This window comes from Cherax quadricarinatus, chromosome 67 (genome assembly GCF_038502225.1).
Source record: "Cherax quadricarinatus isolate ZL_2023a chromosome 67, ASM3850222v1, whole genome shotgun sequence".
In the NCBI taxonomy this organism is placed as follows: Eukaryota; Metazoa; Arthropoda; class Malacostraca; order Decapoda; family Parastacidae; genus Cherax; species Cherax quadricarinatus.
In genome coordinates, this window is record NC_091358.1 from 3,961,552 (window position 1) to 3,983,803 (window position 22,252).

At 40.7% G+C, this 22,252-nt stretch overlaps 2 protein-coding genes across 4 annotated transcripts in view; one reads left to right on the forward strand and one right to left on the reverse strand.

Moving 5' to 3' along the window:
- Positions 1-13,114, forward strand: part of IKKbeta (I-kappaB kinase beta) — a 65,183-nt gene extending 52,069 nt beyond the window's left edge. Inside the window, exon 17 of the transcript XR_008408643.2 lies at positions 12,978-13,114. The gene's annotated coding sequence lies outside the window, so the exon portion shown is untranslated. The remainder of the gene's footprint in view (positions 1-12,977) is intronic.
- The window catches only part of LOC128699631 (ras association domain-containing protein 10-like), a 454,877-nt gene continuing 445,375 nt past the window's right edge, over positions 12,751-22,252 (reverse strand). For all 3 annotated transcript variants that reach the window (XM_053792362.2, XM_053792361.2, XM_053792360.2), the window contains one exon: positions 12,751-16,779. In XM_053792362.2, the coding sequence (XP_053648337.1) occupies positions 15,609-16,779 (1,171 nt within the window). In that variant the 3' untranslated portion in view covers positions 12,751-15,608. The remainder of the gene's footprint in view (positions 16,780-22,252) is intronic.

Sequence of the window (22,252 nt, forward strand, 5' to 3'; positions counted from 1 at the left end):
CCTGAAACTCTTTCTTGGTAGTTGCAACAGAACTCATAGGCATAATACGTGACACACAAATCTCTATGACATTCCCCATGTCCAACTCAACCAGTGTAAAAACTCAATGTATATACAAAGACCTAAAATCTGGAATTTTGTCTGAATATTCCCAAGTCTCTTTGTCCACCAATCACTTTAAAGATACTGTTAAACAACACCTCCTCACCTTAATGTAACCCTGGCCAAACAAATCCTAAAACCTTGTCTTTCATCCATTAGTTCCCTGTTCTTGTTCCATCCTTCCTTTGACTCTCATTTATTGCTAGAAAGGCTTTTTTTGTATCAACTCGTGTACCTAGCTTTATCCTTAATATATCTTTAATTAGAATTTTTTATTGAATTACTAAATACCTTCAGTATAGTAAAAACTAAATATTCTTATTCTCATGTACTGTAAGTGTCTCATTGTCTAGTGATTGTAAGTTAGTTTTAAAGTTGATCAAAATGCCTTGCATAACAAGGGGCTTTCTATAGTTTATACATGTCAGTTACCAAATATGCTTTTGGCACATCTATTTTCGTAGTTTACTACTGTGACCTGTTGTTCTCTCTTTTTTTCACTAAAAAATCTTAAATATTTTTTGTATCCCTTTATGACCTTATATGTAGTTATTATTATCTTCTATTCTTCTAGCAGTTACTATAAACTTTTTGAAGTGTTATCAGCCTGTCTTTTTAAGCTCGGTATTTAGCTCTGGGAGCCATTTTGTAGCTCATCTTTGGAGATTTTCTAGTGTATCCGTATGTTGAAGTGTTTGTGCTGCTACTCTTCCATATATTGCAATTTTGGGCTAATGTACAATGACTTTTTTTTTCATTATTTCCTCATCAATTTAACTGAAGGCTGTTTAATAATTTACACAGCCATGAATTGCAACTCAGCTCCGACAGCCACAAACAAACAAGCAAGTGTAGTATAAATTTTTCTAACTACATATTTCATTTATACTATAATGATAAGTCTCTCTTCGTCAGTGATGGCACTTTTAATATTATGGAGATATCAGGTGAGGATATAGAAAGATTGGGTTTCTTGTAGCTGGGAGAAAGGGTAGTATGAAGGGTGTCTGAGAGGAAGGAGAGTTAAGGGATATTGAAGGCTGGAGGGGAAGGAGTTTTAGTATTAGTTCTTGTATTGGGTGCTAGACATTGGTTGAGGAAAGGTAAAGGCAAATTAGGAACAGGAAAGTCAAAGATTGGTAGGATAGAGACAAGGGAGGTGGATGTGTGGGTGAGAGGGAGAACATTGAAGTGAAGGGAAGGGTTGGTAGGGCAGAGGAAAAAAGATGGATGTGGGTGTATGTCATGGCATTTTAGGGTAAGATTTTTCAGAAAACAGGACAAGTGTTTTTCGATGCAGGTCTTAGGAAAAGGTGTCATATGGGAATGCTTCAGCCTGTGGTATATGCAAGGGTTGGAAGAGTGTAATGACATGATTGCAAACAAACCATACCACAGGCTGGGATAGAACCTGCTGTCAGTCATAAACCTCCAGACCTACATGTTAGCCACTGGGCCAGCTGGCTATAATAAGGCTCATCCAACTAGGTATATTTATACACCATAGGAAGGTTAGCATAGGCACCACTGTGACCACAAATGCAAGCTTTTACAGATGAATCTCCTGCCAGCATGGTCCTGACGATGAATCTCATTGTAGCCAGCTGGCCCAGTAGTTAATGCATCGATCTGGGGTTTTATGACTCTCTGAATGTGGGTTCTATCCCCACCCGTGGTATGGTTTGGAAGACAGGCTGGAGGGGTGGAACAAGTGGGAAAATTAAGTAGGAGTGAGATGTATTTAAAAGCAAATGCTAAACCTGTATGGGATGAAACATGTTGCTGAGTAAGAGAAAGTGACTCTGGGGTGTGAGTAATGGTTGGGCCTAGAGAATATCACTCCTAAGGGTGGGAATGTAAGTGGTATTTGTTCAATTCTTGCATTAGTTGGATGACAAGCGAGATGTAGTGGGGCAAGGAGGGAGAGGTGAAAGTTATTTGGCATCTGTTTCTTGTGCAGTAAGGGAGGAAGAGAAAGTTCCTGTGCATGTGATAGACTGATTATATTACTCGATCCTAAGCGCTGACCCTGAAAGGGTCACACAGCACTGTGTGAGAGAGTAGAAGGTAGGCTGAGGGAGATGCTGTGTGGAGGCCTGGGCACTATCTCTATTCCCTCTTTCTTCCCATCCCTCTCACTGTTGTATTCCTCTTCCTTTCTGAAAGTTGTTTATCATTCCAGGTGCACACAGGCACACCTGTCTGAGGTCAAGATCCAGATTTCGAACACGCTTAATAAACACTTGTGCCAAAATAATAAGCGTCAAGGTTCTCCCCAATAATATACATAGTCGTCGATAAACTTTATTATCGATAGAATTATATATATTTATATATATATATATACACACACACGTTATAAAATCTCTACACTATGTACACTCTGAATATTCATAAAAAATAGCATTTATCAGCATCATTGGTTTCTGAAGGTATACACGTTTGTACGAAGATGAAAGTAAAGATGTAAAATACTTATGGTACTGTATAAGGCACTGGGGCATATGTGAAGTACTAAATATTTAGCTCAAAAAGATGAAACTAAACACTAGGTGAGGCATACCAATGTCAGGGATAGATGTATGATGTCAGGGACGAATGTAGGATATATGTCAGGGACAGGTATAGTGTTTAGGGGTTTATGACATCAATGAGGAATACTGTGTTAAATTAGACATGTGCAACTCTTGATTGATGGACTGACCACATTGACTCAATGTTGAGGGACTGATTACCTCATTCTCCTCCTGTTCTTCAAGTTTATCCTTTGTATGGACTGATAAAGCCACTGTGTGGCGAAACGTTTCCTCAGTAAAGATACCCAAGAGTTGCACACGTGTCTAATTTAACGTGTCGGTTCTTTGAACCATTCATCTACAAGGAATACTGTATAGAGTACATTTCATGTGCAGTATACTGTATCAAGAACAGGAATCTCTTAAATGGCATGATTCTCCAAAATGATGCATTAACAGAGTCATCAACAGTTCCTTAATTAGTGTTTCCAATATGATGCATTAGTAGACAGTCATCAACATTTCCATTATGATTGGTGCATCTCAAGGTTAATACTAACAAATATGTAATCAAACATTTTTACATTTAACTTGAAACAGTTTTGCTAAAACATTCTGCAAACTTAATGAAAGCAAGAGTAAATTCATATGACATCTTTAAAGTTTGGATTTTGATAACCATTAAATTAGCCATTTAATTATACATCCAGATACTGAATACCAGTCTACCAATATTACTGCTACACAAGGGTACAGTATTTATGAAATTGACACATGCCCCATCAAATCTACCATTGTATTAAGTTTGTATATTAGGTATTTACAGAAATAATTTATAAATTTTTCACTCATATTTTACAGCAACTTTGATTCAGACAGCTATGTATTGTCTAAAGCTAGGCTAACTTTGATTCACACACAGCTATGTATTGTCTAAAGCTAGGCTAACTTTGATTTACACACAGCTATGTATTGTCTAAGCTAGGCTAACTTTGATTCACACACAGCTATGTATTGTCTAAGCTAGGCTAACTTTGATTCACACACAGCTATGTATTGTCTAAAGCTAAGCTAACTTTGATTTACACACAGCTATGTATTGTCTAAAGCTAGGCTAACTTTGATTCACACACAGCTATGTATTGTCTAAAGCTAGGCTAACTTTGATTCACACACAGCTATGTATTGTCTAAAGCTAGGCTAACTTTGATTCACACACAGCTATGTATTGTCTAAAGCTAGGCTAACTTTGATTCACACACAGCTATGTATTGTCTAAGCTAGGCTAACTTTGATTCACACACAGCTATGTATTGTCTAAAGCTAGGCTAACTTTGATTCACACACAGCTATGTATTGTCTAAAGCTAGGCTAACTTTGATTCACACACAGCTATGTATTGTCTAAAGCTAGGCTAACTTTGATTCACACACAGCTATGTATTGTCTAAGCTAGGCTAACTTTGATTCACACACAGCTATGTATTGTCTAAAGCTAGGCTAACTTTGATTCACACACAGCTATGTATTGTCTAAAGCTAGGCTAACTTTGATTCACACACAGCTATGTATTGTCTAAAACTATGCTTTCAGATGGTTTTCATACTGAATACCAATTTAAAATATACTTTACTGAAAAATCTGTAAAATACTATTTGCAAAGGTACAACAATGACTAATGAAAAATAAATCTACTGGAGATTAGGAAATAAATAATACTGGTAGTAATACTGGGGAAAAAACATTTTCATTCAGATTCTGACAACTTTCACTATAAACTGCTTTGCCATTTTCATTCAGCTGACAACTTTCACTAAAAACTGCTAAAACTGCTATACTATTTTGATTTCTGAAGTCACCTCACTTCTTGATGCTAACTGTATTCTTTATTTTATACTATTTATGCTAGTCATTTATTTTTGTTTCAATACAATATTAATATCTAGCACAGCACAGAACAAGCTTGTATTGGGACTTTCCTTTTAGAGCTTTATCTGCTCATAAAATAAAGCTCAACACAGGGCAAAACGCGGTCCCAGTAAACCTTGTTTTCCGTGTTTTATCGTTGTTGTCCATTAATTTATTTGACAAATTATCTGGCTGTTCCCATTTTTTATATTTCTTAAATTGTTCAACACTTCCAGGGGAAACTGATTAGGATTATTAATATAATCAGAAAGAAGCGCTAAACCACAAGGGTTAACCGATTAGGAAAAAAAGGCAGGCACACATACAAAAGGTAAGATACATATGAACAGTTGGGCATCTTCATTGTTGAAACATTTTGCTTATGTGGTATGCTTCTGTATTTAGTTTAGCGTTTCTTTTTTATTATAATAATCATTCCTCTGTATTTGACTGAAGAAGCCTACCGTGTAGGCGAAACATTTTCAGCAACAGAGATGCCCAACTGATGCACATCAGTCTCACTCATCACCTTGTTGGCATATTATACCACTTTCACATGGAAAAGGTAACCGACGATTACGTTATGGACATCCAGTACTATAAGACAGACCTGCACACAAGCTGTCAAAATATATTGGTGTATGCAATTTTGTAGATTTAACGGAGTATTTGATGTTTGGACCATCGTATGTTATAGGGAACTATGAGCATAATAAATTAAAAATGCTAAACTTAAATGCAACATAGAAAATTTATATTTTTGGCAAGAACAAAGCTCATACTAGAAAGGGATGCATGTATTGGTAATTAAAAAAAAAAATTGTGATAATTTAACAAATGTAACTTTAGCAGGTGAATAGTAGATGCTTATGAATTTTTGTTACATATTCAATTGTATTCCATTCAAATATTACTTAACACTTGTTAAGTAATATTTGAAAAGATCTCTCAGTGATACAAGTGCACAAGCTAACCCTGATTACTACCAGTTAAGCTTAAATAATATACCTATACTTATGTAAGAGTATAATTATGTAACATAATATGGCCAGCATTTTCACAGTCTGACCTTTCAAGGGAAATATCTTGATGGTGCAGAGCTTGTGACCCCGGGAAATGGTGCTGCCCTTCACTTTAAAAAAAGCTGAATACCTACCAGCCCCCCCCCCCCCCCCCCGAGATGATGTATGATCTATGAATTTAGCGTTACCCCATAAAAATAATAATCATAGCTTAGGGAAAAAATTAAGAACACAAAGCTTAGCAATATTTTTCGTCACGATTATGTGCTCGTAAAAAGAAAGTGTAATATAATTAGTTAAAACAGCATTGAGGCAAGACTAGGTGAAGGGTGAGAAGAAGGAAAATAGCATACACAGTGATGGGGAAATCATTAGTGGTAATTCAGAGAGTAAACAGGTGAATTATTATTATTATTATTATAATCAAAAAGAAGCGCTAAGCCACAAGGGCTATACAGCGCTGCAGGGTAGGGAAGGAAGCAAGGGAATTGGATGGCAGAAGGGAGGGGGGATGATCAGCAGGTTACAGAAAACAGCGGGGCAGGGGATAGTACGGGGGTAGAGGGTAGCAAGAGATACAAGTAGAAAGGGCTGAAAGTATCAAAATTTGTGGAGTAAGTCAGTCGTTGTCAAAAAGTCAATGAGAGAGTCCGGATGAAAGGTGGGTCCATCAGCGAGAAGGGAAGGTAAAGAGAGAGCAGCGGGGCGAAGACGACGACAGAGGTAAATTCTGCGTGCTCGTTGATAAAGTGGGCAGTCCAACAGAATGTGGCTGACTGATAATGGAGCTTGGCAATTCTCACAGAGAGGAGCAAGACGCCTCTCCATGAGATATCCATGAGTAAGACGAGTATGGCCAATGCGAAGACGGGAGAGAGTAGTCTCCCAACCTCGACACTGGTGATAAGAAGACGGCCAGTAACCTATACTCGGTTTAATAGACTGAAGTTTGTTGCCGAGCATAGTAGACCAACGTTGTTGCCAACGGGTGTGAAGGTGGGAAGATATTACAGCAAAATAGGCCGTACATGGAATACCTCTATAAGAAACTGGTAGGTCATGTACTGCTGACCGCGCAGCAGTGTCTGCCTGTTCATTGCCCTGTACGTCAACATGACCAGGGACCCAACAAAAAACAATATCTTTATGCTTAGTAAAGATGCGGCGTAGCCAAAGTTGGATACGGAGGACTAAGGGGTGAGGTGTATCAAATTTTTGTATAGCCTGCAAAGCACTAAGGGAGTCTGAGACAACCACAAATGATGACACAGGCATAGATGCAATACGGATAAGTGCTGTAAGGATGGCATATAATTCAGCAGTAAAAATACTAGCTGAAGGTAGTAAATGCCCTTGTACGACGCTGTCCGGAAACACTGCTGCGAATCCTACGCCGTCAGAAGACTTAGAGCCATCTGTGTACACAGCAATGGCATGAGAATGAGAGTGAAAGTGGTCAAGAAAAAGAGAGTGGGAAGCGACCGTAGACAGTTGGGCTTTCGAGCAAGGGAGGGAGAAAGAACAGACTCGAACAGCTGGAACTTCCCAGGGGGGTAGGGAAAAGTGTGATGCTACATGTACATAGAAAGGTGGTAGTTGAAGAGAAGACAAGAGCGAATGAAGGCGAAGAGAGAAGGGACGGAGTAAGCAGGGGCGGCGAACAAATAAAGAATGTCTACTAATATCAGTGACCATTCTATAAATGGAAGGATTGCGGAGATCATGAGAGCGTACATAGTAGCGCAGGCAATGGGCATCACGGCGATCGGATAAGGATGGAACGTTCGCTTCTGCATAGAGGCTTTCGACAGGGGAAGAGCGAAAAGCACCAAGGCATAAACGTAATCCTTGGTGATGAATGGGGTTAAGGCTAGAGAGAGTAGCAGGAGATGCCGCTGAATAGATCTGGTCACCATAATCAAGTTTCGATAAAATAAGGGTGGAATGTAGGTGAAGGAGGGTTCGACGATCAGCTCCCCACGAAAGATGAGCAAGGGTTTTAAGAAGGTTCAGCCGGCTGTGACAAGTTGCCTTCAGAGAGGTAATGTGAGGTTTCCAGGATAACCTACGATCAAAGAGGAGGCCCAGAAACTTGACTATCACGTTCAGGGATACGTGAGCCATAGAGGTACAAAGGATGATCAGAGATGACAGAGCGTCTAGTGAAAGTGATTTGGTGGGTTTTAGTGCTGGAAAATTTAAACCCATGTGTGGTGGCCCAATTGGAAACACGGTCGACTGCATGCTGGAGAGAAACTGTAAGGAGGTGACAGTCAGCGCCTGCACAGGCAATAGCGAAGTCATCAACATAGAGTGATGACCAAATATTTGATGGAAGACTAGAGGCCAAATCATTAATAGCAAGGAGAAAAAGTGTTGTGCTCAGAACACATCCCTGGGGGACACCTTCAGCTTGGATAAAGTCCGGGGAGAGCACATTATTAACCCGAACACGGAAATGCCTGTCAGTTAAAAAGTTCTTAAGGAAGGATGGTAGATTGCCTCGAAGGCCTAAGGAGTGGGCTTGGGCTAAAATATTATACCTCCAAGTTGTGTCATATGCCTTCTCAAGATCAAAAAATATGGCAATAACTGAGTGGTTATTCGCAAAGGCATTACGAACATACGTATCCAAGCGCAGTAAGGGGTCTATGGTAGAACGTCCCTTACGAAAGCCATATTGACGAGTGGAGAGACTGTTGTGTGTCTCTAAATACCACACTAAACGTCTATTTACTAGACGTTCCATTACTTTGCAAACTGCACTGGTAAGAGCAATGGGACGATAGTGGGAGGTTTCATGTCCCGTAGTGCCTGGTTTGCGGAAAGGGAGAACAATGGCGGATTTCCACAGCTGTGGAAGAACTCCTTGTGACCAAATAAGATTGTAAAGGCGTAATAGGACTGCAAGGGCTGACTGATGTAAATGTTGTAGCATACGAATATGAATGTCGTCGGGCCCAGCTGCCGATGATCGACAAGCTGAGAGTGTTGCCTCCAGTTCTTGAAGTGTAAAAGGCACATTATACTGTTCTTCTCTGAGAGAAGAAAAGTCCAAGGGTGCTAACTCTCTGGCAGACTTTGAGGAAAGAAATGAGGGGCATAGATGGAGTCCCTGAGAAATACGGACCAGATGATTGCCAATTTCATTGGCAACATCTAGTGGGTTTGCTATATCAACACCGGCAACCCGCAGAACAGGAGCCGGGTCAGGAGAATATTTACCACTCAGTTTTCGTACTTTTTTCCAGACTGCACTCATAGAGGAAGCAGAGGTGATGGTGGAGACATAATCTCGCCAGCAAGTGCGTTTAGCGTCACGGATGACACGGCGAGCGATCGCACACTTCTGTTTAAAATCAAGGAGTCGCTCTGTGGTTCTATTGTACCGGTACCTGCCCCATGCAGCGCGTTTCAAACGTACTGCACGAGCACAAGCAGGAGACCACCAAGGCACGCATTTCTGAGAATGCCTGCTCGAAGTTTGGGGTATAGAATGAGAAGCTGCGGTGAAAACGGAGGATGAGAAGAGGTGTAAAAGCTCATCGATGGAGGACGAAGAAGGAACCTCTTTAAAAACAGTCAGGTGTGAGTAAAGGTTCCAATTTGCCCGATTAAATTGCCAGCGTGGGGTGCGAAGAGGTGGCGAATATGAAGGGGAAGTAAGAATGATTGGGAAATGATCACTGTCATGTAAGTCCGGGAGAACAGACCAAGTAAAGTCTAATGCGGCGGAGGAAGAGCAAACTGAGAGATCGATGCAAGAGAGAGTATGAGTCCGAGGATCAAAATGGGTGTGAGTACCTGTATTTAAAACATGGAGGGGGTGGGTGGCAAGAAAAGCCTCTAACTGAATTCCACGGGAATCACAGTGAGACCCTCCCCAGAGGAAATGGTGGGCATTAAAATCACCAAGTAACAGAATTGGTGGCGGTAATGACGAAACAAGGAAGGCAAAATCCGGAATAGATAATGCCCGAGAAGGAGAGAGATATAAAGAACAGAGCGTATACCACCTATGTAAGTGGATACGGGCTGCTGTGTAATGCAGCGAAGTATGAACAAATAGCTGATGGTACGGAATATCAGTGCGGAGAAGAAGGGCACTTTCATTAAAGGTCCCATCAGGAAAAGGATCTGAAGAATACAATAAATTATAGCCTGAGATGTGAGAAATAACAGCAGAGTGTAATTTTGGTTCCTGTAAGCAAACACCAACAGGGGCAAACTGGGAGAGTAACATCTGAAGCTCACCCCGATTACCCCTGAGGCCACGTATATTCCACTGTAAAAAGGCCATGAATGGCAATGATAAAGATACTTGAAATCCGCAGGTAAGGGTTCCTACGGACTAGGAGGGTTAGAAAAGTCCACATGCGGAGGCAGTGGAAAATGTTCAAGCAGCGAAGGAACGGTGCGCTGTGAAGAAAGGAGTTGCGCAGATGGAGCAGAGGAGAGAGAAAGAGCGGAAGGTGGATCAGTGTCCATTGATGGTTTGGTCTCTGCAATATATTCAGAGATTGCTTCAAGTGTTTCAGAATTCAGAGATGTCGTATGGGAGACAATATTGGGAATGGTAGGGGGAGGATGAGTAAAGATTGGAACTGTATTGGACTGTACCAAGGTAGGGGGGGGCGAAAGGGTGGAGGGAACTGGAGAAGCGTGGCAGGGGACAGAAGAGACAGGAACCTGGGAGGTGGCAGAAGAGGAAGAAACTTGGGAGGGAACAGGGGAGGAAGGTACATTACGAGGAGGAGGGTGAACCTCTGCACTTGTAACTGGGCCAGTGAGAGGGGAAGAACTAGGGACAGAGACAGGGAGGGTAAAATGAGGAGGTGGAAGATGGGTAGGAGGTGTTACCGGACCTTTTTTTGACTTTTGAGAAGTAGAGGGACGATTGGGAAGAGGTGTCGTACGAGGTCTCGTCGATACTGAGGCTTGTAAGAGAGAACTCGAAGAAGCGAGATTAGACTGAGGCGTTGAAGTAGGGACGTCTGAGCCGAGGACAGCAAAAGGATTAGATACAGGAGTGATTATGGGAGAGGTAACCACAGAGGTGGGTGTAGAAGATGGGATACCAGAAGTGGGGGGACGTTTTGAAACACGGGAATAAGAAACACGTGGGAGTCTCCCTTGGAGGCGGAGATGAGAAACTGCCATGGCATAAGGGAGACCTTCTGTCTCTTTGAGGTAACGGATTTCCCGCTCGTTTAAATAGACCTGACAACGGCGAGAGTACGAAGGGTGAGCCTCATGACAGTTAAGGCAAGAGGGAGATCGATTGCAAGACGTATTAGAATGGTCATCGGCACCACAGACTGGGCATTCGGCGATAGATCTGCAATATTTCGCTGGATGGCCAAATCGCCAGCAATTTCTACACTGTTGTGGTGTAGGGATCACCTTTCGAACTTGTAACCGATGTCCTGCTATATAAACTGAGGATGGGAGTTCTCGGCTGTCAAAAGTTAAACGAGCCACATTGCTAGGGTATCGTCTCCGCCCACGGGCAGGAAGAACGTAAGTGTCTACCTTGAGGATTGGGAGATCTTGGAGTTCCAGCTGTTCTAGAATGTCGGTGCCACATGTCTGGAAATTTTGTTGAACTATGGTATGGGGCAGAATAACGGTACCACTACAAGAATTGAGGGAATGATGTTTTTCAAGGGTGACAGGAACAGTATCTATATGGGAAAGACGAGAGAGCTCACGAGCCTGGGTAGCATTCTGTACGGTAATGATGCGCGTACCGCTCTTAAGAGCATGAAAAGAAATATCTTTACCAACATGGCGTAGGAGTGCCTTGCCAATACTATGGTCAGAAAGATAGGCAGTAGAGGAAGTTGGTCGTAAAGTGAAGAATTTAGTCCACTGTTCAGTCTGAAACTGAGCGTGGAAAGGTAGTGAAGGACGTGTCGATCTTTTCTGAGAAGAACGAGAAGGTGAAGGTGGAGAAGTATCATCAGCAGGTAATTGTCGTTGACGTTTAGGCGTGGGACCAGAGTTGGTCCGACGTGGAACGGGTCGGCGATTTGAAAATTGCCGCACCGTAGAGGGAGAGGCCGGAAGCATAGTCAGAGGAGAGCGAAGGTCTGATAAATCGAAGGAGTCAGTCGAGGCCTCAGTACCTGAAGCAGGTGAGGAAACAGCACCGGCAATAGGTACAGAGGCATGAGGAATGTCTGAAGAGTGGTCCAAAGACGAGGCGGGGTCAGAACGGGGTGCGGTATCAAGAAGGGGCCCGGGGGTACCAGGTTCATGGACTAGGGCTGCCATGGTTAGGTTACTTCTCTCTTTTTGTTTTTAAGAAAAAAAAAGAAAGAAGAAAAGAAAATAAAAATAAAAAAAAGAAAAAAAAAGGGGGGACCGGGGAGGGATAGTTCCTAGGAGGAATGAAAGGGCCAGAAATCTCCCTCCGCGCCCAAGAGGACTCGACACCGCTAGTAGCGCAGATGCAGCATGGAACCCGTGCCATACCCTACCCTTCATGCCAGTAAACCAGCAATCTGGGATAGCAACCTCACATCTGCCGAGCTACCTCGGTGGACAAAAGAGAGGGCGGCCGGATATCCGCCACAAAGCATACCTCCTTCAGCCACCACCCCCGGAATCCGAAAGGTGGCTTCCAGAGATACACCCGTCGCCCAAAAGACACCCAAAGCTACTCCGGGATACCGGAGAGGGATCGGGACATCCCTAGGCAATCCAGATTCCACGGCAAACTACGCCACCGCCAAGAAACCTCAACGGAATGGGATCGACCCCGGTGTCCTTTCCTCTACCTAGGAACTAGCGTGCCTGTGGGAGAAATCCCAAAGGACAAAAAGAGGAAGGGCAAAAGGGAGGAGTGGGGAGGAGGAGGAGGAAAGGAAAAAGGGGAGGATGGGGAGGATGGGATAGGGGAGGGGAGATTGGGGGGTAATTAGGTTCGGTCTGAGGAAGAAGACCGATAGGTCTAATTCCTCAGACCAAGAGCCTCTTCACCACGCCAAGGAGCCCCCCTTGAAGAGGTAAACAGGTGAAAAATCTTCATTTTAAGATGTTTCAACAATAAGACAAGATATATTTCATAAAGTCTCTTAAGTGAAAATCAAGATGCTGCTTAGTATTTCAGAAATACCATTTGTTGGATGTCTGTGTCAGCTATGTCAGTGTTATGGTTGAAGTATCGCAGAACCGACAAATGAAAAAAAAAAACATGCACATCAAGATACCTTTATTAGTACGAGGTTTCACTTATGCAAGGCTTTATCAAGTACAAAGAATATCACAAGTAGCAACTTGTCAGCACTATAGTTCTGAGAAATCATTAGGTCATTAATTGCGACATGCTTTGTTCCCAATTAGCAGGCAAAATGTCATGCTAATAATGATCTTTTGCTATACATGTCTTTTATCATTATCTTACAGTATTATTATTATTCTTTCAGCACACCGGCTGTATCCCACCGAGGCGGGGTGGCCCAAAAGGAAAAACAAAAGTTTCTCCTTTTAAATTTAGCGATATATAGGAGAAGGGGTTACTAGCCCCTTGCTCCCGGCATTTTAGCCGCCTCTTAAGACAAACATAGCTTACAGAGGAAGAATTTATTCCCCTTCCCCATGGAGATAAGAGGAAATAAACCAGAACAAGAACTAGTAAGATTATTATTATTATAATCAAGGGGGAAGCGCCAAACCCGGAGGATTATACAGCGCCTGGGGGGAATATGTGGAAGGCATTCAGGCTTAATTCAGGGAACTGGAGCACAGATCCAATTCCCTAAATCAAGAGCCCCTCACCAACATCAAGAACTAGTAAGAAAATAGAAGAAAACACAGAGGGGTATGTATATACGTATATGTTTGTACATGCAAGTGTAGTGTGACCTATGTGTAAGTAGAAGTAGCTAGACGTACCTGAAATCTTGCATGTCTATGAGACGGGAAAAAAAAGACACCAGCAATCCTACCATCACGTAAAACTATTACAGGCTTCCGTTTTACACTCACTTGGCAGGATGGTAGTACCTCCCTGGGCTGTTGCTGTCTACCAGCCTACTACCTATAATCTATTGTGTCCACAAAAAACACTAAATGTTAGCAGCAGGTTTAGTATTTCTTTTACAAATATAATAAACAAAGCTAAGAATAACAAGTATAGGGCCAGAGGTAACTGGAGAATTGTAAGCACTGTAGTCTTATTAAATATAGTACTAATACAGTTAGTTTATGATCATGGACAGATGCAAAAGTTGAAAATATTTTTTAAACAAACTCTTAATACATAGTATGTTCACTAATATTTTTTATATGACGTTTCTGACATATACACCTCAATGCACCATAAATGATGTACAGTATCCTTTGCAATAACTTAATTCATTTTTACAGAGGATAAGTGCTAGAGTTGGAGAAAGCTTAATGTTGGTACTAGAAAACCATACAATGAAGATGAATAATTATATGCCTGCAAGTGCTGAATAATAGATTGTTGCAAACATTAGGAGTGATTCGTTTTCACTGGCATCATTATTACTGGATAACATTATTGCATTAAATGGTAATTACATCTGGTCTAACTTTGGAGCTATTATATATACAGGAGCAAATTTGCAGAATCAGAAACATCAATGAAAACCAAATGACTTTTTTTTTTTTAGGGATCTTCACTTAAGCTATCCTTGCTGATGAATACAAAAGGTAATTTTAAAGATTATCACCGAAATAAATTATTGAATCATTTAGCAAACAGTGTGGGTATCATGACTCACAAAATTGTAATAACACTATTGCAAACAAATCATGAAACGAGTGGAGTTTTAAGACTCGCTCACTATGGGTTCAAACCACACCCGTTCCATGGTTTACGTGCATGTAAGTAGTGTTAAGATTTAAAAAAAAAGTAAAAATGTAAGTAACTGATAATGATAACTGTCACCAGGAAAAAATTGTATAATATTGCATTTAAAATAAATCAGTCTTCCTAGCTGACACCTCTGTTGGTTACTGTCATGCTTCCATTTTTTTTTGTAGATACCAAGATATTAGATTTATAGGACTTTGGCACAAATATACAAACATTTCCATTTTTGTTGAAGTTAGAGTATGTAAACATAGCATTCCTTCATATACACTGGCACCCGGTAGTGCCTTGCTGTAATGTGTGCCATGTGGCAAGTTTCTGAATGGCACTCCATGTATGTGCAATCAATTTTTTAACAACAGATGGCAAAAAAAATCTTGTTCTGGAGAAGAGGCTTCTGTGAAAATTCCTGATAAGTATAGAGCCAAATTACTCTACATATAGTAGTACAGAGCACTGAGCTTATACATTACTTGACTACACAAGTCAAGTAAAGACAGTGTCCCACAAGTCTGATCTCTAATATGAGAAGAATAAAAATTTTAAGCCACATGCTCCTCCCCAAGACTGTTCTCCATTAAGCAAAGTTGCAGGCAAAACCTCATGGCTGCTATTATTACTATTATTATTATTATTATTGAGTTTTAAACTTAATCTTGACAGAATGCATGGGACTCCTATTTTACCTTCATCACATTTATTCCTAATAAAATAATGATAAAGCTTCAACACTGAGCTGATGGTAACCCTTTTTCCAAAGGCACCTCAAAATAAGTAAAGAAAATATTTTTTGATATATATAACAGTACTAGTCCAGCCATATAAGACACACACACACACACACACACACACACACACACACACACACACACACACACACACACACACACACACACACATATTCAATATATACATTATACAGTACCACACAGCTTCATCTCACTGTCATCATGAATGTAAATTAATTAACAAAAGAGTCTGAACACTTAATGACTTTACTGAGTACACATTTGGTTCACTGGCTGTTGTGTTCTACACCTCTAAAATGAGATCACAAAGGCTGAGCTTCTATACAAACATCTTTGTTAGTGTCAGAGCATGTTTGCTGAGAAATGTTCCACTGGCACTTTCCATTACCAAGATGATGTACATTCAACACCTATAAAGTTTCAGAGGATACCTCTAATCCTAAATTTGCTTATTTCAGGTTTGTTCTTCAGACAAGAGTGTCCAACACATACACACCTTCATCACTACTGCTGTGAAGAGAACTCAACCCTGTATCTGAATTAGAGTCTGTCGAGTCAGTGTCCTTTCCTGTTGCTTTGGTTGTTTTAGAGGATGCAGGAGTGGAGGTTGACTTGTTAGGCTCTGCATCGTTTGGTGTTTTATTATTGTTGCTTGTACTGCTACTGGTTGATGCCTCAGATGAGGTACTGGACCGGGAGCTGACACACAAGCTGCTATTTTTGGCTGAATCTATGTCATCCTCTTCATCCTCCTCTATGATTGGGGGTGGACAAGAAGGCAGTGGTGGTGGAGCATTCTTTTCCTCCACCTTAACTTTGTTTTGTTTACTGGAAGGCACACATGGAATGTCTGTAGTATCATTGTTTAAGTTGGTTACAGAAGGCACTCTAGCAGGGGTGGTGGTAGCCACAGCAGTTGTGGATACCTGTAATGGATGAATTTCTTCAGCTGGGAGTTGAAAGGCAGAGGGAGGGAGGTGTATGATGTAATCTAGGTGCTGTCTTAATGCACGGGTCTCCAGGTCAGACTCTGTGTCTTCCTTGAGCAACAGTTCAAGTTGCTTCCGTTGCTCCCACAGCATAGCCTCAGTCTCCCGCAGAGTTTGTTCATTCTGTCGCACATCTGCAACTAATTGAGCATGGATATGGGAGACACACATCAGCTCTTGTTGAAGGAGCTCTGCCTCATCCTTCTGTTGCTCATAAGCAGCATTGACAGTGGTTGACATGCTTGCCAGAGTTTCCTCCTCATGCAAAATTCTGGTGTTTATTTCTTCCATCCGTGCCAAAATGGATGCAAATTCCTGAATTTCTTCCAAGCCTGCTGCCGTCATTGCCTCTTCTTCCGCTGCCACACCTTTCAGAGACTGGCTTAGCGTTGCTTCTACCACTTCCTCAGTTACCACACCAGAATCATTGCTCTTTTCTTCACTACTGTTCTCATCCTTGGTTTCACTTTGGTCATCCTTGAGGTAGGAGTGGAGGAGGTAGTCGGTCCCAAGGTTCTGGACGCGAAGGAGGTGCATCTGTTGCTCGTATTGCTCAATCTGATGTTCCCTCTCCTGCAGCCGCCGCAGCTGTGTCTGGATGGTCTCGCCCTGAGCCACTACCAGCCGCATTAGTCTCTCCATCGTTTCGCTGAAAAAAGAAGAAAGATTGTATTGTCCTCTAGTTGCATTAATATTTTTGGCTATGCAAATACCTAGTGTATACCTGGAGGGTGTTCTGGGGGTCAATGCCCCTGCAGCCCGGTCCATGACCAGTGCTGCATTGTATTTCCTGTGACTTGTGTTATAAACTTAATTATCACATTACAAACTACCATGCTTTACTGAAATCTCTGTAGCTGTTTAACATGGTAATATCCAACAATATGAAAATAAATCTACCAAGCTATTTCTGTCACAATGTATTGTTCTTCCTACCATACATTACATCTTCTTTCATATTATAATCTATACTATGGTATTGCTATATAAAAGGGTCAGTGCATTAAGTGGTGTTTATGTTGTATATACATCAGTGCTGTATGACCCATATGGGTTTAGAACTTATTTTTTAATATAATGTGCACTGTAGGGCCCCAATTTAGAGAGTTTCACTAATTCAGTGGTTTTCAGTTATACCAATTCTTCATTTATTCAGACTTCCTACAATAAATATATTCACCACTCACTAAGCTAAGGGCAAAAATATTTCAAGGTAAGTAATCTGTGTACTACATATGCATTTTTTAGGCCTAGCACTATTGCTCATTTAATATATGATAGTATAAACATGTTATCAGGCTTTTATATGCATTTGAAAATGGAAAAAAAAGGCTGTTTCACTTTACAGTGATTTTTGTTTTGCAGCAGAAGCCTGGAACCTAACCTGCTGTATAAGTGGGGCCTACCTGTATATAGACCAAGGGTTGTATTTGCATATATGTATACACTAAGACATTTGTATCTGTATGTAAACCTAGAGGTATATATAGTAGGGCCCCACTTTATGGCATTTCGCCTTACAGCATTCCACTAATACAGCTATTTCAAATTATGACCAAAAAAAACTATATTGCGAGCGGTCTTTCTAATATGGTGCGCACCACCTGGTTTGTTTATATTCTCTGTAAGCACATCTTTATTATGTTTGGAAACTTTCTAAAATTTCAAGTGTTTTAAAGTTATTGCATATTTTACATGTACTCTGATAATTATACTTAGGTGTACCAGTACCTAAATATACTTACACAATATGCTGGCATGCAGATACACATTAAAATCACTAAGTGTCCCTGTAGTCTTAACACCATAGTAATAATACTAATACATAATAATAATCACCCTTGGGTACATTAAATGTCTTATTTTATGTTAATATAGACATTTTCATTAATCCACCTATGATATTTTCTACAAATTTATATAAGAAACACATTACATAGCATATAAACATGCTATGTTTATATACTATGGAGGTGTGGTTGTCAGGCGGAGGGAAAACATTACGTTTTCTCTGGTCCAGCATCAGAGAAAACGTGTATGGATCTGTATTGGCCCAGTCACTCCCCATAACACAACGCTTTTGTTTACAATTCTCAGCATGAATTATTCATTACTTCTCCCTTCGTTTATGATGGCATCTAAAAGGTAGTTGTTAGAAACGATTAAACTGGGCTGCATTAAATATCATGTAGCCATGTAAGTAGGTGCAGCTATGTAGCCAGGTGGACTACATAGCTACATCTACCAGCTACCTACACCTGACTTCCTACAAATAACTACTCACCTCTTGCCATACATTAAGACTACATACAAATATTTTAAGGTAAGTAATGAATGTACTGTGTATTATTTTACTCTTTATTGTGTTTTTAATGCCTAGTTCTATTATTAACCTAATACAAGTTAGTGTAAACTTCTTGTCTGGCATTTATAAGTGGAAAAAATGGTGTTCTGCTTTCCAGCAGTAGCCTGGAACCTAACCTGCTGTATAAGTGGGGCCTACTGTATATGCAAAGAATTCTCTCTTTGATTATAATCATGGGGAGCACTAAACCCATAGGATTATACAGGACATGTGAGGGAAGTGGAAGGCATTCAGGCTCACTTCAGGTAACTGGAGCACAAATCCAATTCCCTAGATCAAGAGCCCCTCATCAGCATCAAGGCACCTCCCTTGAGGGTCCTTGTTGAAATAATGTAATTTACTTTGGCCCCTATTATAGGGGTTAAGGTTTATTTTATGCTAATGTACAAAGGGACTGAAACACTACTGTCTCAGTTTTTACCTCGGTAGTTTAAATATTAAAGTATACTTTATTTTTAAGGAGGATTGTAACCTTGGTGACCCTCCTGTAGTGAATAAAATATAAATAAATAAATGAAGTAACTACTATCACTGGGGTCACCACCTTGCAAAAATAACCTGCACATAAAAGAATGAAACTTGTAACAACGTTTCAGTCCAACCTGGACCATTAACTAGTCTCTGCCACCACCTTGGTGGTAGTGATGACCTCACTGTAGTGATGTCACTGTAGTGGTAACTTCTACAAAAATGGTGATCAATTCAAAAACACTTGAGGTCTCTTCCTCCACCACCACATTGAAGCAAATGGGCAATATCTTAGGCTGATGAGTGGTAATGCCAGACACTTGGTAGAGCAAGCCTTTAATACACCATGTATCACATACAGTGAAGTTTTATCAAATACATGAAAATAAACAAAAAAAAAACTGCCCTTAAAGAATACATGCATTTTGAGGTCAGGTGGTATAGTCAGAGATGAAAGTCAGGCAACAATGAGAGGGCAGGACTGGGATCACTGCATCAGGTCAAGGAATTTTATGTATTGCATGGGTGGGAACCTCAAGGTAGACATAGCATCTTCAGTGTGTTTGCATTTCATGTAGAGATTTTTCACTACAAATTCCATGTGCACAAACAATTCTATGCTTATGCCTCTTTGGTTTTGGTATTGTGGTGCTAGTAATATATGCAGTTCATGAATTACAGATGTGCAACATCTAGGTATCTGCATCTGTTTTCTATATGCAATTCTGCAATCCTGAGAGACTTCTACAGCCTCCCTGTGGGGGGCTGTAACTTTTTTTTTCCAGCCAGAGTGAGATTTACAGATTTCTCCAAGGACAAATGTATGCATGTAGAATGGTAAGCACCAACTCCTGTGGTCCATTGTAATCTACATCTCTATCTCACGGACTGGTAGAAAGCACAACTGGTATACGAAAAACTGAACAAAACAAAGATGTCTCAAAACAGTGGCCATTCACGTTGCCAAAACCTTGGAACAAAATAAGGAAATATATACTGTAGCAAAAGCCATCACACACATTGTAATTTATCAACATACAAAATATAAAACTCCTCAACCAGGCCCAACCCTCTCAAGGTATTATCTTCACCACCGACCTCACCATTACCTGACCTGACTGCAGGATGCTTGTAGTCTTAAGGCAGTGTGCTTATTTTTCTGTTCTTGATAAAGTTCCATCATAGGTGAAGTGTTGTATAATAGACTTTCAGTGGCAGTAAAAAGGTGGGGGGAGGGGAGCCTGAAGCCCCCTAATAATCGTCCCATTCCTCCATTCCCAAAGCCCCCTAAATGAAAATAACTCAGCTTCAAGACAAATCCCTTAGTTCCACCCCTACCTCCTTCCAACCAGAATGTCAACCCCCTGAGTTCCTACCACATAGAAATTCTGGAGCACCTCTGCTTTCCCTGGTAAAAGTTAAATTACCACACTGAGGTCACTACCACTACTCTTGGCCAGTACATTAAACTATGTAAAAGTAGGTCCTAAATGGGTTGTGTACAAGATAAGGCCAGTCATCATTACATGGGATGTGATGGAGCTCAGAAGAACCCATTACAACGTATGCCACCACCCTCCCTGGAACAACAGTTGGCTAACACCCAGGTACCTTATTACTGCTACTGCTATGTGCAAGGTAACCTGCCCACAGTTTGCATTCATGACAGGATCGATCTCTAGTCCCTCAGTTGAAGTTTCACTCTTGGTCTGAGAATGGCTATACATGGAGCCTCTAAGAATTATGGAAAAAAAGAACCAGTTCTCATAAATACGAGCAAAAGTTGAGTAACCAGGAAAGGCAAGCCCAAAATATAGTGTTGGTCCTATTGCAGCTCTCCAGTCAAATTGACTACAGTTAGATCTCTAGGAAAGTGGAGACACTTAGCAGTAGACCTGACAGTTATACTTCAGCCTGTGACGGGAAAGTGTGTGCAGATGAAGCAGCGTCTCGAGATTAGCAAGTTTATTTAGGTACAGGTCCTGTACAACTGCCATACATAGTTAGCACTGTATGACCTTTGTGGAATAAGCGCTCAGTTTTGATTATAATAGTAATGTCAAACATAACATGTGTAAATGACATAGGATAGCCCCAAAGGGGTCTTTGTGACAATTTTTCAAATCTTTACGGAAGGTCACAATCCATAAAAAAACGTAATCGCTAAGGACAGAGCAACACCATAAAGTCACTGTCATACAAAAGCAGAGTGAAGTACAAGGAACAATAATGTCCATAAGAAACACAAGCATTAGTAATGTGCAGGAAGCACCAGATTCATAAGGCATTAGCATTGTACCTTTTATGCTGCAGTAACATGGAGATGTGTGAGGAGGTTGAACACCCAGGCTGACAAACACACTGTACAAACTTCATATTGGCAGCCGCTCAAGAGCAGATGTATAAAATGAGAGAGTGAGAGGAGCTGGAAAAAATGACGAAATGATTGCTGGTCAAACCTAAATTGAGTTCCTCCTCATTCTTACTTCAACCATTCTAATACAAGTTTTTCCAAGTCATTTCTACTCTGGTGAACAAGTTGTTGTAAGTGCTGCTGCTGCTGCAAGCAACGTCTGATCTTTGAGTCTACTTTCCAATGCAGTTTTTACAAGAAATTTATTTAATATACTGAAGAAAAAACACTTAAATATTGCAACAAGGATATATTATCACTCAGTTTATATACACCATCTAACGAAGAAACAAACTTCCACAAAATTAATATTCTAGTTAAATCAATCACTATCTAAAGAAGCAACTTTTCTTTGGCTTTAGGAAATACATGGCTTTTTTCTGTCGGGTAATTTTATATTTCCAGCTACGAGTTACAGCCCTTCCTTTCTCCAGGTCTCACACAATATCATTTAAAATTTCCCAATACTTTTTTTTGCTCGCTATTTGACCAGTTCAAGTTGTGAGTCAAGCTACTGTGTCACCAGCTGTCTTTCAAACGATGTTTAATATACTAAAAGAAAATATTAAACCAGTATCATTTAGCACTAAAAACTAAGAGAAAAGATCATTGATATCCCCTCATGTTATCCCATGGATCAAACATCTTAAGTTATAACTATCGCCATCCCACACAAGTCACTCAGATTTAGTAATGAATTGATTTAGACAAAGCTACAGGTAAGATGCAGCCAATATTACGTCCCTCCCCTGGCACTACACAGGTGACTGTCTACAGGTGACTTTCAACAGGTGACTGCCACTAGACTACTGATATCAGCCCTTCACCTGAACATTGTGGGATACTTCCAGATCATCGTTCAACCTCATCCACCAC